At 45.1% G+C, this 14,292-nt stretch overlaps 1 protein-coding gene across 4 annotated transcripts in view; it reads left to right on the top strand.

The window, feature by feature from the left end:
• Positions 1 to 948: 948 nt before the first annotated feature.
• The window catches only part of kcnn1a (potassium intermediate/small conductance calcium-activated channel, subfamily N, member 1a), a 67,051-nt gene continuing 53,707 nt past the window's right edge, over positions 949 to 14,292 (top strand). For 2 of the 4 annotated variants that reach the window (XR_014600722.1, XM_084056376.1), the window contains exon 1: positions 7,781 to 9,119. Coding sequence is in view for 1 of the 4 variants with exons in the window: in XM_084056376.1 (XP_083912502.1) it covers positions 7,809 to 9,119 (1,311 nt within the window). In the remaining 3 variants the exon portion in view is untranslated. Of the gene's footprint in view, positions 1,071 to 7,780; positions 9,120 to 13,140; positions 13,207 to 14,292 lie in introns of those variants that run through there. The other 2 variants (XM_084056377.1, XM_084056378.1) reach the window with 2 other exon arrangements.

Here is a 14,292-nt window from a genome sequence, read left to right as displayed (position 1 = left end):
AGAAAAGAAAAAAAGAATGAAAATACCGTCCGTGGACTCGCCTGGTCACGATTCGCAGCCTCCACCACCGTGGGGATGTGTTTTCTGCTGCAGTTCAGGTCCGCATGCATGGTGGGAACCCCCCTTACCCCCCCTTCCCCGCCTTCCACCCACGCACTGCTCTCCACCGCCAGTGCTTCTAAAAATAGATCCAGGAATCCCCGCATCAATTTAGAAGAAGAACGGTGGTGTGTGTCTCTGTGTAGTCTATGCCATGATTTTGTGAATGTAACCTTACTGCACATATAATATTTGTGTCCTTGTATGTTTCTCCTTTAAAATGTGACACACACACACACACACACACACACACACACACACACACACTGTGTGTTGGCCGGTGGGGTTTGGGCGGGGGGGGGGGGGGTAACGTCAGCACACAAGGTCATAAACCCCCCCCGTCATGATTTGTCACTGCCCTGTCGGCGTGTTGTTTTAGTAGACTGACTCCCTCGCCTTTGTCCCATTTTCATTTTATCACCTCCATATTGATAAAAGTCCAAATCATATCGACCCCAGTAAATCACATTAAACGCCCCACCTATAATTAATTTCATGTCACCGAGGTGGAAATGAGCCTTCATGACAGACTCAACGATACTACTCACGTTCATAGCACGAGGAACAACGTGTGTTACTGTGTGTGTACAGGGCTGGAACGTGCTCCCATCAAAGAGCAAATACATGGAGGAGGACTGCACGAATTGGTTTATAGTCATTGGCTGTTTTCTCCTCTCTCTCTCGTCGTTACAGTCTGTAACGACGAGAGAGAGAGGAGAAAACATCAGCCAATGACTATAAACCAATTCGTGCAACACGTCACTAGATGAGAATGTGCTTTGGTTTGCTTGAGCGGGTGGATTCCCTATTTCTCCATCCAGCAGGCGACGGGAGGCAGGCGCTGGGAGAGCCCCTAGTCAGGGTAAGGCACTATTGATTTTGTGGCTGTCGTTTATAATCATCGTTGATGTGTCTTCCACAAAGAGAGAGCCTGGCAGCCTGCACAGCACAACGCCCAATATGAAGAGAAGGTATTTCCCTTTCTTCCTTTCTATCAGTGACAGTAGCCTATTGCAGGGCAAAGGGGTGTGAAAAGATTGCATGATAAAATTGCATTTGCAGGGTCTAATATCTGTAGCTAATAACCTTTTTTTGTACCTGTCTCATTTGCATTTTTCACACCTAGCAGCACTGGTGTATTACTTTTTTAGACTTAATTTTCTTGTCTAACATAGCCTACTCTTTATAGCCAAAAAAGGAGACAATTTTCTGTTTTAGTTTCACAAAACAACTGCTGCGCTAGATGCTCCACACATTTTTTACAACACACTGTTGTTTAATCTTTTGTCCGAGCATCACAATAAAATCCTCAGTGCTCATTTATCCATTTCTTAGTAACTCTGAGAGTGTACAAATGTAACCAAATATGGACCCTTATGGGTCAATTTGGTTACATTTGTACAATTGTAGATTACACTCCTGGAGTTGAATTAATGCTGAGATTTGTATTGTGAAGGACAGCTCTAGTCTGAGTCAGATCATTCTGATTGTACAGTTCTCATTCTCTGTCCTTGTCTAAATGGCACACAGTATGGACAGAAATGTGTAGAATATGGCAGAAGATGATTAGTGTGGTATTGTGTGATGAATGTGATGGTCAGTTGGTCATAATTGTGTGTGTGTGTGTGTGTGTGTGTGTGTGTGTGTGTGTGTGTGTGTGTGTGTGTGTGTGTGTGTGTGTGTGTGTGTGTGTGTGTGTGTGTGTGTGTGTGTGTGTGTGTGTGTGTGTGTGTGTGTGTGTGTGTGGGGTGTGTGTGTGTGTGTGTGTGTGTGTGTGTGTGTGTGTGTGTGTGTGGTGTGGTGTGTTGTGGTGTGGTGTGGTGTGGTGTGGCTCTGATGAAGAGATGAGGCCTTAGTCTTTGAACCTGTGAATATGTGATGAGCCTTCTCCTCCCTTTAACTTGTCATCACTTGATTTGACATCCGGTTAGATAATGCTTCTCTTGTCTTGTTGCACATGGGTCCCATCTGCCCATGCACGTAGGCACACACATATGCTCGCACAGACACATAGACAGATGTACGCACAGACACTGAGACAAACGTACAGTACACACACTGACACAGGGTGATCTGACATCTTGGGGAACACACACGCACGTACAATTTGAATAGCAAGAATAGCCGATCTACAAGCTCACAGTGTGTCACGATGCGACACGTGAGCTTGTTGGCGACCATAGCTAAATGGGTAGAGTCCGTCTGGGAAACAGGAGGTCCCCAGTTGGCTGTACTGTATGTATGTTGAAGTGCAAGACTCTTAACCCCTAACCTACACGCGCACATATGCATGTGCACACACACACAAACACACACACACACACACACACACACACACACACACACACACACACACACACACACACACACACACACACACACACAGACAGACACACACACAGACACACACACACTCAACTTGATGTTCCTTTCATCACCATGTATCGTGCTCAGACTAAACTGCGTAACACTCCTGCCATTTTAAAGTTTATGGCATACAGTGATGGTCACTCAAGAAAATGGCACAACATTAATAGATTATATGTATTTTCTTTATTATTTTTATTAGTTTCAAGCTACATCAAGATGTCTTTTTAATTCTAAAGGGAACAATTACCACCAGTCAACCATTTGATTATCTTATCATTGTCAGTATAGTAGATAATTTACAGCTATATGTCTTTATAGCCATAACAACAATAGTGGTAATCATTTCATTGAGAAAAAAAGGGGATTCGGTAACATAGTGATGGAATACATTCTGGAAGGATGAGAAGTGAGGTCATTTTAACATGACGGGAAAAAAAAGCGATCACAGCAACATGGTGGGGGTGGTAGAATGGTGGTGAAGGGGACGTGTGATCTGAGTTCCGAGGTGACTAATTGTGTTCTTATCCATCCTCTAAGAGGTCTCATGTCACTTCACTCCTCCACTCTTCTGAAATTGTGGTGAAGTGTCACACACACTCACTCCCCCCAGAGGATTAGTACCACCCCCCAACCCCTCCGCTCTCTTCCATGGGATCTCGAGTGTTACCTGGCATTGGCGTGCATTACATCTGCCGCTTGTGCGGGCCACTTCATCATTCCCTCGCACCTTGGCTTTGGCTTGTGGCGGTAATAGAAAACACTTCATCACAGTTGTCCCCCTGTGTTGGTCTTTTCCACTCATTTATGCACAGCAAAATCCACAGTGTCAGCCTAACTCACACAGTGTAAAAAATTACCAAAAATGTTCCCTTTTTACACTAAGGATTTTAACTATATGGGAGCTCCGGATGCTAAGGTGTCGGCTTGGTACTTAACAATGACTCACTGTGTACCTGCCTCTGAATGATGGTGAAGCTGCTTCGTTATTTGAGTAGCCGGGGCGAATCTAACTGATGATCTTAGCTGTCAGAGATAAATTCCTCTGCTGGGCGCAAGGCCCTGCTGCTGCTGCTACTGGCAGCCCCTATCTCCCAGACGTGCTCTCTCAAGCCTGCCCTCTGTATCATCTTGCAGGGGATGTACTAGGTGTGACAATCCCACGGCCTGGGTTGAGTCACGAGCGGTTCCTTATCTTCGAGGATTGCCGTGGTTGTTCATCACGTGCGCAGGAGCGTATCTGCGCTTACAGTATGCTTCTGTGTTGTGCTGGACCAGCTGAATATGATTATTTGTGCGTCCTAACATTGTATCAAGGCCTACTACACTTGGGTATCCCCGACCTTCTCTGCCCTCAAGGCTTCAGTCTACTTAGTCACACTTATGCTACATTTGATGGCACTAGTACTGCTCACTGTCACAGAATGTTGTGGAGCTGACATAGTAATCCAAAATGGCTGCCCCCTCGACTCCATGGCAAAGCAAAGACAGCAGATAGGTACGTACGCTTCACTACACTACACTGGGGTCAAGAAAGAGAAGGTTGTTGTAATGTTGTTGTTGAAACCGCTCCCTGTTGTGCCTGTCTGTTATCCATCTCTCTCTCTCTGTCTCTCTCTCTGTCTCTCTCTCGTCACTCTATCTGTGCTCTCAGATACACCTAGAGGCCAGTAATTGAATAGTAATTGTGCACTTTTGTGCTTTTTTACATTTTTCTTTTGGAAAAGTAAAATAAATGCATGGTTATGCAGAACTGTGGGAGGCAATATGGTGAGAAGGAGTAGGTCTTGCATGTTATTCTGCTGGGGAATATTTTCCCTTGCTTTTATATCGCAGACAAAATAAAGCTTATATATAAAATGTCAAATAGTCATTGGCCACATGCCTCTTCAGTTTGAATATGCTGGTATTACTAACCACTTAAACCCTATAACCTCGTTGACCGATGTCCCCCAACCCCTCCCTTTTCCCGTTACACCAAATCTCTTCCCCGAAAATAGTAAATCTACAAATCTACAGCGAGGGTCCATGTGGTTAAGAGTGCATTCAGATTGTGTGACACAGGGTCATTTTAACCACTTTAACCCTGGTTAGGCAGAAAAAATCAAAGGATTGCAAAAATAATTAATACGTTTCTATTCGATTCTATTTTTCAAAACATTACGGAAATGTAAAACAATAAAAACAGTGAAAATAGCAGATCTGGTTGGTTGTAATGGACGCTCAGGGGATTACTCAGGGATGCTTCAACATGTAGCCAGGGCCGGGACACGAACAAGGGACTTTATGTTTCCCGACTCTCGATACATGTCAGGTGATGCATTGTGAGCTTGTAGATAGGCATTTTTTTGCTATTCGACTTGTGACAAAGTATATAGGGCTTAAGTGGTTTAAGAAGGATGTTTGTACTTTTAGATCACAGTTTCACACAGCAATGAAACAAAGCTTTGTTTGGACATAAGAATACAAATAACAAATAGAGATTTATATGAAGTGTTTTAGGGTTATGATATAAGTGAGACACATAAAATGAGATGTTAAGGACAATAAAATAATAGTAGTAGCTGAGTTGATCACCTCCTGGTTTGTTTGAACTGCATGTTATACACCATACAACCCTGAGTGTTCATTTAACTCTGAGCTTGTTTTTGTTTCTCTATACACTCAGAGTTAAACTAGGAATGGTGATCATAGGAATATAGGTTAGCTCTGGGGGGTATGGTTTTGCTTAAAGATATGTAGGTTGTTAATTTTACTCTCTGCCCATGATTATTTTTGGTTTACTTCATAGAGAAATGCATCTATCCACTCCCCTTTTCTATTCAATTGCTTTGATCTGCTCTGTGTGTCTGTGCATCTGCTTTGTTAGATAGCTCTCCTCTTTCTCTCTGTCTCACATGCACACACGCACACACTCTATCAATGTATCTCTGTCTCTCCGTCTACCTGTGTCTCTCTCTCTCTCTCTCTCTCTCTCTCTCTCTCTCTCTCTCTCTCTCTCTCTGTCTGTCTGTCTGTCTGTCTGTCTGTCTGTCTGTCTGTCTGTCTGTCTGTCTGTCTCTCTCTCTCTCTCTCTCTTTCTCTCACACTCACACACACGCACACGCACACGCACACACACACACACACACACACACACACACACACACACACACACACACACACACACACACACACACACGGCCCCCACATCTCCTTGCTTCACCCTACTTGGTTTTCTCTTTCTCTGTAATTACAGGCCTCTTATCTACTTCCTATATTACGTGCAGGAGCCATTGGCCTGCTCTATGTTCCCTCCTCTACCATTTTAGTGTCACAGAGCTTCCGCTGTGCTCTTTTCAGGAGCCAATACAACATGTCACCGGCAACTGACATACTATACAATGCTATTAAACACGGCCGTTCCGGTCAATAAAAGACGCATTTAATTCTGCGGACAGTTTTTTTTCTCTTGACAGAGTGGAGGAGATCACATGGTCAATTCTATTAAGGCTGATTGTGCGACGAAAACTGATTTTAATTGAAGGTTATTTTGTCAAGTGGTGCGGTCATACAAAGTGGCGTGTTTGCCACGTAGGCTACGCTAGTATGTCGTAGGCCTATTATGCATGACCGCGAGCGAATGCACGTATGTGTGTAGTTAGTAGGCTACTAGGCTATATAGAGTTGTAAAGTTTTATTTAATTATTCATGTGGAAGCAGTAAAATTGCTTCCCCCAAACCAGCAAATGAAACCTCATCTTGCCAAGGAACGCACACAGGTCACCGCGACCAATTACTTAATGAAAATGATCAGGTTTCTAATGTGGCCCGTGGCCTGAGTTGCTCCGAAATCCTGCAGTCTTCCACGAAGGGGCTATAAAACAGAGTGTACCCGAGGTTTATTCCAACAGTTAGGCAAAGTGTGCCTCCGTTGCAGTCTAGGGTCCATCAAAACCCCAAATGGCTGAGCCAGCTTTAGGAAAGCTATTATTACTTATTAAGAGCAACTAATGTATGATGTAAAAGTTGGCTCCCTCGCACCTTGCGCTTCCTCTGTTAACTCTTTTTGGTCTTTTGATCTTGTTCAGTTATCTCACATTAAGTTCTGATATTTAGTTTTTCTCAGTTTTCTGTGGTTGTAAAATACACAAAATACTAAACTATTAAATTGTTGTTAAATAAATCTCCACTTCGACTTGACATCAGCAGAACCTGTTGCCCCCCCCCCCCCCCCCCCTTTCCCCCCTAATGTCCATTCTTAGTTACATGATGATGACACCATAAAGGGCACCAGTTATATTGGCGACGCGCTCTTTCAGAACCACGGACAGCGCTCCCCAACCTGTTCAGTTGTTGATTCAGTGACAACCCCCATTCAGATATACTGCTGTTTTGTGTGTGTGTGTGTGTGTGTGTGTGTGTGTGTTTGCTTGCTTGCGTGCGTGCGTGCGTGTGTGCGTGTGTGTGTTGGGGGGGGGGGGGGGTCTCATTTGCACTTTAACAGTATGCAAGAGCAGCATGTGGCGTGCAGCCAGTCAATTCTTCAGTATAGCTGTATGTCGCACACCGATGCATGAAGCACCCATGCTGATTTTTTTTTTCGGCCTGGTAATACAAAACCATGGACTCTTCATAAATTATTAAATGCTGGCCAGTGAGTCGCAGGTGTTATGACATGAGGTGACATAAGCCGCTTTATGTTAAATATTTTCATGGGCCAACAGGTGGGACTAGGCTTTGTAAAACGGCTACAAAGTCTGTATAATACATCATTCCTTTCGTGATTCTCACAACCACCATTGCGTTTGTTAATGCTTACACAGATAGCCTAACATTAAAATGGGCAGAGAAGGAATTATTTACAGCCGAACATAAACTATAGTGACAGCAGGCTACATGTACTGTAAGCGCATTTGACAGGCCTATATGGATCTATTTCAGGGACATATTGCACTGGGGCCGATGGACTTAGGCAGTAAAAGTGATTTCTGATTATGCATGGTGGTTATGGCAACAGTGACAAAGTCCTCCCAGCACCGCACTGGATTTAGATGATAGAGCATGTGAACATGATTTAAATACCGTGCTATCCTCTCGCTAATCTCGTTAATGTAATGCCCTAATGCCTTGAGGCTGTGTTTCAGTTAAGAGTGTTCGATCCGGTGTAACCTGTGCGCATATGGACCGATATTCTATCGAAGGCGGTGTTTTGGCCGTTTGGTGACGTTTTAAGGCAGGTCCTGGCCAAACCTACCAATGATACAAGTCGGCTCTTTTCAGCTGGGACTGATCGCAATGAACGGGTGTCGGAGCACTGCACGGCAAAGGAGCAACTACAGCAAGACGCGCCTATTAAGGGGATGCGGCATCGATACGCGGGAGCTGTCCATCAGCACCAAATCCCCGTCGAAAAGCAAGCGGCCAACGCGCACAACCAAGACCCGGGCGCCCCTGTTTTCAGTCTACCGCCTCCGCCCTCTTCTCACCACCGAGACCGCTCTTTGACCACCGCTGCTTACCGCCAGAGCCTCCAGGAGCTACCGTGTCTTAGCCAGCCCTCTCGGAGACCCATTCACAGCGGTGACACGCTACCTCTGGTAAGCTACGACATCGCCCAGCGACCTTCACACCGGGGTGGTGAACCCACCGCCGCCGGGCAGCCGACACACCTGCAACAACAGAATCCTTGGGCCGCGGCCGCGGGCTCGCAGAAGGAGCCTGTTTTTCCGAGCTGCCACTGCAGTTTTTCGGAGCAGGAGGCGAGTCTTTCTCCTCACCAGCGCCAGCCCCTCGATTCTCTCCCACCGCAGCCCTCCCCTTCTTTTCCGCCACCTTTGCCGCCGCCACCAACCTCTTCCTCCTCCTCTCGGACGCTTCCCCGGGAATCTACACGGGAAGATCGTTTCCAGAGGAGTGCCAATAACCACCAACAGGCGAGCACCGTGGAACGCTGCAGGGGAGGAGGAGCAGGAGGGCACCGAGACCAGAGGCAGTTGTTGCAGCAGCAGCAACAGCAACAACAGCAACAGCAGCAGCAGCAACAGACTCATTCAAGACCCCAACACAGGGACCCCTCCCCTGAAGGAATCCGAGCAAACTCGCAGAAAGGGCGCCCTATAAATGTATGTGAGTCAATTGAGGCAAACAGGAGAGCGTTCGAGTCTCAGACTCAGGAGCTGCAGCAACAGCAGATCCCACAATTACGAGCGCAGCAACAGCTACTGGTGGGGAGCAGCTTGCCTATCAACTACTGCGCCAGCGGCTCAGGAGAGCTATGTAGGACTAACCAAGCTCCACTGCTGCACCACCAACAGCAGCAGCTGCAGCGGCAGCAGCAGCAGCAGCAGCAGCAACAGCAGCAGCAGCAGCAGCAGCAGCAAGGCGCACTGGGGCCATGTCCCCAGCGTCCGCAGCACTGTGAACAACAAGACCGCAATAAGTCTGGGAGGATCACCGGGCAAGGCGACCAGGTGCAGCGGCCACACAACCACCGCGACTCCCGTGCAAATCCGTCGGTAACGCAGCAGCCTGCTGCATGCGCGGGGAACAACTCGTCTGCGACTGGCAGCAACAGCAGCAAAAACAGCCCAAACTACGGCTCGAGCAGCTATCACCTGTGGCCGGAGAGCCCACATAAAGGAGAGGAGAGGATACGCATTGATTACCATAAGGTAGATGTCTTTATTTGCTTATACAACATCGAAGCTATTATAGTTGGCCTCGAATAAAAAAAGAAAAGACAACAAATTGTCCTTTATAACGTTTCCATCCAATGACCACGCCTGTCATATGATTTTGATAGAACACAGGCGCGTGCGGGTGTATAGGCTATGTGTTTGCGTGATGTGCGAGTTGGGACTTCAATCGATATTATATAGGGATGGACATGCCTTTTGCGCACGTTGATTCACAGGTAGGTAGGCTTCCGTTGTACATTCACAGGTTCTTTAATAACCACTGACACGCGCACCTCCACGCACGAATGTGCGTCTTTCTTTCTCACAGTTATCTAATCTACTGTGTAGTCTCCACATCTTTTGCTAAAACACATGCCTGTGCGAAACATACAACACGCACGCACAGGAGCGCGCGCGCACGCATGGACGGACGGACGCACAATGTGTGTGTGTGTGTGTGTGTGTGTGTGTGTGTGTGTGTGTGTGTGCACACGAACGAACACACACACACACACACACACACACACACACACACACACACACACACACACACACACACACACACACACACACACACACACACACACACACACACACACACGCACACACACCTGTTCCTTGTTGCAGTGCTGCCTACTAGGCCTCTTGTTATATGAAAATATTCAAAGGCTGTTCCCTAGATGTTGGAGAACACAGAAAGTCGTTGTTGTTGTTCATCTTCCTGGTAGCTGCTGTCTCCGCCAAACAATCTGCGTGTTTTGGCACCCAGCCAGAGTTATGACAAAACGTTTTTGTGTATCATCATTATCTCTCAGTATCTCGCCAGTTCCCTTTTGGGTGCTTTGTACTCAATGTACTGCAATGTAATAACTAAATACACACTGACTGTGGGCTGTCAGTCATGGTCATATTATGTCAATACTAAGTTGTTGCTATTCTAAGCCTTCAGTTTGCATGCTGTTTTGCAAGTGCTGTAAAAGTTGTCTTGTGCTCTAGGCCTACATACAGAGTAACAGGTTCACCATGGTCAAGATCATGCACAGCAGTACAATATGCTTGCTGTTCAGAATCAAAATCATTTTAATGGCCATACTGTAGCATACTATGTACACTTACAAGCAATTTGACTTGGTGCATTTCTCTTAAATACAGTATTAGAACAAGAAGACAGAAAAAGAAAACAGCTGATGAGAGATTTAAAAAGTTTACATTTTAATAGTAAAGGCAAGGCATAAAAATAACTATAAAATAAAAATAGGACAATGATATAATAATAATAATAATAATAATAATAATAATAATAATAATAATAATAGTAATAATAATAATGTGTATTGATCAGACCAGTTCTAAAACTAAATCTTTAAGGCATCAATACTGTATACGGTAATATGACATGAAACCTGCAGGTGATCACAGCAACTGAACCATACTTGATACGGCCACATGACCTGGCTTTGATTGATGTCTTGTCCCATTTCAGTGTTGAGACGATGAATTCCAAACATGAACTAACTGCATTGCATAAACTACACATTATTCAATATTTCCAGGTTGGTGATGAAAAACCAAATCAGTTAAACCAGAAATCTTAGACCTGCACACACGATGCGCCTTAAGTATCAAAACCTTTTCCACTCTCTCAGGTCGGAGACCCTGCCAGGTATTCTGATACTGCTGGACATGCTTATCTATTCATGTTTATGTGTTGGATCCCGGTTACATCTTATTGCCCTTAATGAGCTCAAACCCAACCAATCCACCCACCCACCGCCACCTCTACCTCAATCCGGCCATTTGAAATCCCTTAAGCAAAACACTTGACAGTGTGAGCCTGATAGAGTGTATACAATTACAGGATCCCACAACACACACCCGAAACCCAATAGCCAGCCCTGCTGAATCGACAGCAGGTAGTACGATATTGTGTCCTAGCCTCAATAACACTGTGCTTTGAAAGGTGGCTTGCTGCTTCTTTTGTAATACCCTGTGTAAGTACTCTAATTCCTCTCATTTACAGGTAGGGAGATAACCCCTGCAGGAACACTGATGTCCACCAAAATAAAAGCAGTGAATGATTTAGTTTTGGTTCACCTTTAACAATTTTCAGAGGGGGGTTAGACAAGCACCATGTCCCCCAATGCCCCTCAATTTGTCTTGAAAATTCTGTGAGGTGAATGAATTGTATAATTTGGTATCGATGATGCCAGTCGCTGAAGAGGGCTTGTGTCCACAAAAATGTGTGATATCTTACATCCCTCTGGTGTACAGTACGGTACATGTTTTTTAATTGCTTTTCATTTGTATTATTCCATCACAATGTTTCAAATTGGTATTTGGTATCTCTAGATTTTGTTTAGCCCCTTCCACAAGTAAGACAGCAATCTTTAATCTAGCCCAGTCCCTTTCACTTGTAAGCGCTTTGGTCTCCTGGCTACGTGTCGAGGTGTCCTTGAGCAAAATACTGAAACCTTAAATGCTCCCAATGAGCAAGTTGGTGCCTTGTATGGTATCCTCTGGGCGAATGTAATGCACATTGTAAAGCTCTTTGGAGAAAGGTACTATTGAACTTGTATCCCGTCAAATATTTGGGGTGCCCTCACTGTGTTGTCTGACATTGCTATCCCCACACGGTCCCTGCCAACGCACTAGATAAGGCTTAACGTAACCACTTTCAACCTGTTGTTCACACATTGGGCATGTCGTCATAGGCTAAAATCTTTCAAAAGTTTCAATTTTCTTTTCACAAACATTTTGATGACTGATCAAATCTTCACTATTCGGTCATATTGCAAATTATAGAGGGCTTAATCCCTTAACCTTATATACTGAGTCGACCAGGGTCTCCCAGGGTTCGTGGTCCACTCCTTTTTTCCCTCTACACAAATCTCTTCTGTGAAAAAAGGTCCTTACATACCACAAGCATTTATTTTGTGTGATTAATTTGCAATTGCTGTTCTGTGTCATGAGTACATCCACACAGAACGTGAATATAAGGCAATAAAGTATCACCAAAAGAACAGTCTGATGTGAAATATTCACGACGCATTTTCGCATTGTTAATTCATCACGCTCCAGATGTGTAAGGATGTATATTATAAGTGGTTAAGCATCATGATTTTTCTGTGAGACAGGTGATGTGTACCACCTTTAGAGAAGATGAGGTTTGTGCCTGTCATAGCAGAATGGATGGCTATAAGGCGGAGTAGAAGCTATTACGGTAAAGCCTTTTGTACGCCTCCTGCCAAACCATGTTCCAACACACTCATAATCACCCTATATGGTATGGGAAAGGTCAACACACGATATATCACTACAGCACTCACCACCAACTTTCTGTCTCATCAGCATCGTTGAGATTTAGATTATGAGTTGGTGATCCTGTGTGCAGACATGCAAAAAGTGTGATGTCTATATGGACTGCACTTTGGATTTGACCTCCCCGAAAACATACACCAGATATGAAAGTTTTTTGATCATTTGAAATACACAGAAGTCAAAATCAAAAATCGGTTTAGTTTGCTAATTGGACATTTTATGAATGAGTGGACTGCCTACTCTCTTAAAAAAAAGGAAAAAGGAAAGAAAAGGAAAAAAAAGACCTTGAACTTTCAATCGTGTCTTTGTGTTGGCTCTGAAATGATGCTGAGGTAATTGTAGCTTGCAGAGCTCAGAACTATTGACGTCCATGGAACAGTGCTGGCAGTGTTACGATTAGCAAGCGCACCATCGCCAGAAGGAACATTACGTTGATTTAAACCTTCTCTATCGGTCATCTCCACACTGTTGCTACAGGGGCTCCCCTTTGTTTTTTTTCTCTCATTAGGCGTCCATGTTTCCACTGCCTTACCTTTCCGTTCTGTCCACAAGGGCAGCCAACACCTTAAAAGTAAACACACTGCTGAACAAACAACGGACATATCCACTTAATGGGGCGGAATCAAGCTCACATCCTGTGCGTGTACAAGGAAGGTGTGGCGGCAGATCTCTGATAAGGTTGCTAATTGTATGAAGCGAGAAACGTGTACAGTAGTAAGCAGCAGTTTATTTTCTGCCGTGACCAAGGAGAGGAAGAGAACGAGTATGAACGGGAAGGTCTTTTAATTATTTATCGCTGTTTTGCCTATTTTTTGTCCAGTGCATTTAAGTGCTACGCTCTACTCCTGCACTGAAATAGATTTGAGTTACCATGTTTGTTGCTATGGTGAGCAGAAGCTCTGTGTTGTGTGGCAGCGCAAGGCCTCTGTTTCTGTCTCCCTGTTTCTCTGGGTGTCTCTCTCTTTCTCTCTGCCTCTCTCTGCCTTTCTCTCTCTCTCTCTCTCTCTCTCTCTCTCTCTCTCTCTCTCTCGCTGTAGGTCCCTGTCATTCCATTTCTCTCTCTTTTTCTCTTTGTTGGTCTCTGTCATTCTGTCTCTCTCTCTCTTTGTTGGTCTCTGTCGTTCCGTCTCTCTCTATCTCCTCTCCCAGTTGCACTGACCTCGCTCTGAGAATGTAGCGTGAAAGACATTCACTTGGTATTCACTGTGCTTTCCTCACATACACACACGCACACACGCCCACACACACACACACACACACACACACACACACACACACACACACAGCAGGCATTTACGCGTGCACAGAACATGCTTGTTACACCGACACATACGCAACAAACACACATCTATCTTGCAGGCACTGATGTGCGCATGCCGCACGCGCCCACAGATTAATAATGCTGCAATTGTTTACATAGTACCTCACTTGATAGAGTTCGCATCTCTCTTTCTCTTTACCTCCCCCCTCCCCACCCCCACCCGCCCTGCGTTTCGTCTGAGTGAGTCCGTACAAGGAGAGGTGTATTGAGTTACTTGCAGTCCAGTTAAATACAAAGAGTGCTAGGGGTTTCCTCGCCTGCTCTGACTGCTGAGAGTCCCGCCGCCTGTTACATGGCGAGAGACGTGTCATAGCAGATGTTTTTGCTCTGGCAGCGGCCAAAGCAATTTGTAAAGCTTGAATGTTCGACCCCTGGTGACGATTCCTTTTTTAATGTGTGTTGTTGTTGTTTTTCCCTCCATGGCACGCCAAGTTCCCACCATGGCTCTTTGCTTAATAAATGACCCAGGTTCATTTATATGGTAATTCCTGTAAGATGCTGGCCAAGTGATGTCAGGCATATAATGTA

This window comes from Gymnoscopelus microlampas, assembly GCF_963454915.1.
Source record: "Gymnoscopelus microlampas genome assembly, chromosome: 5".
NCBI classification, from domain to species: Eukaryota; Metazoa; Chordata; class Actinopteri; order Myctophiformes; family Myctophidae; genus Gymnoscopelus; species Gymnoscopelus microlampas.
This window is presented reverse-complemented; position numbering and strand designations above follow the sequence as displayed.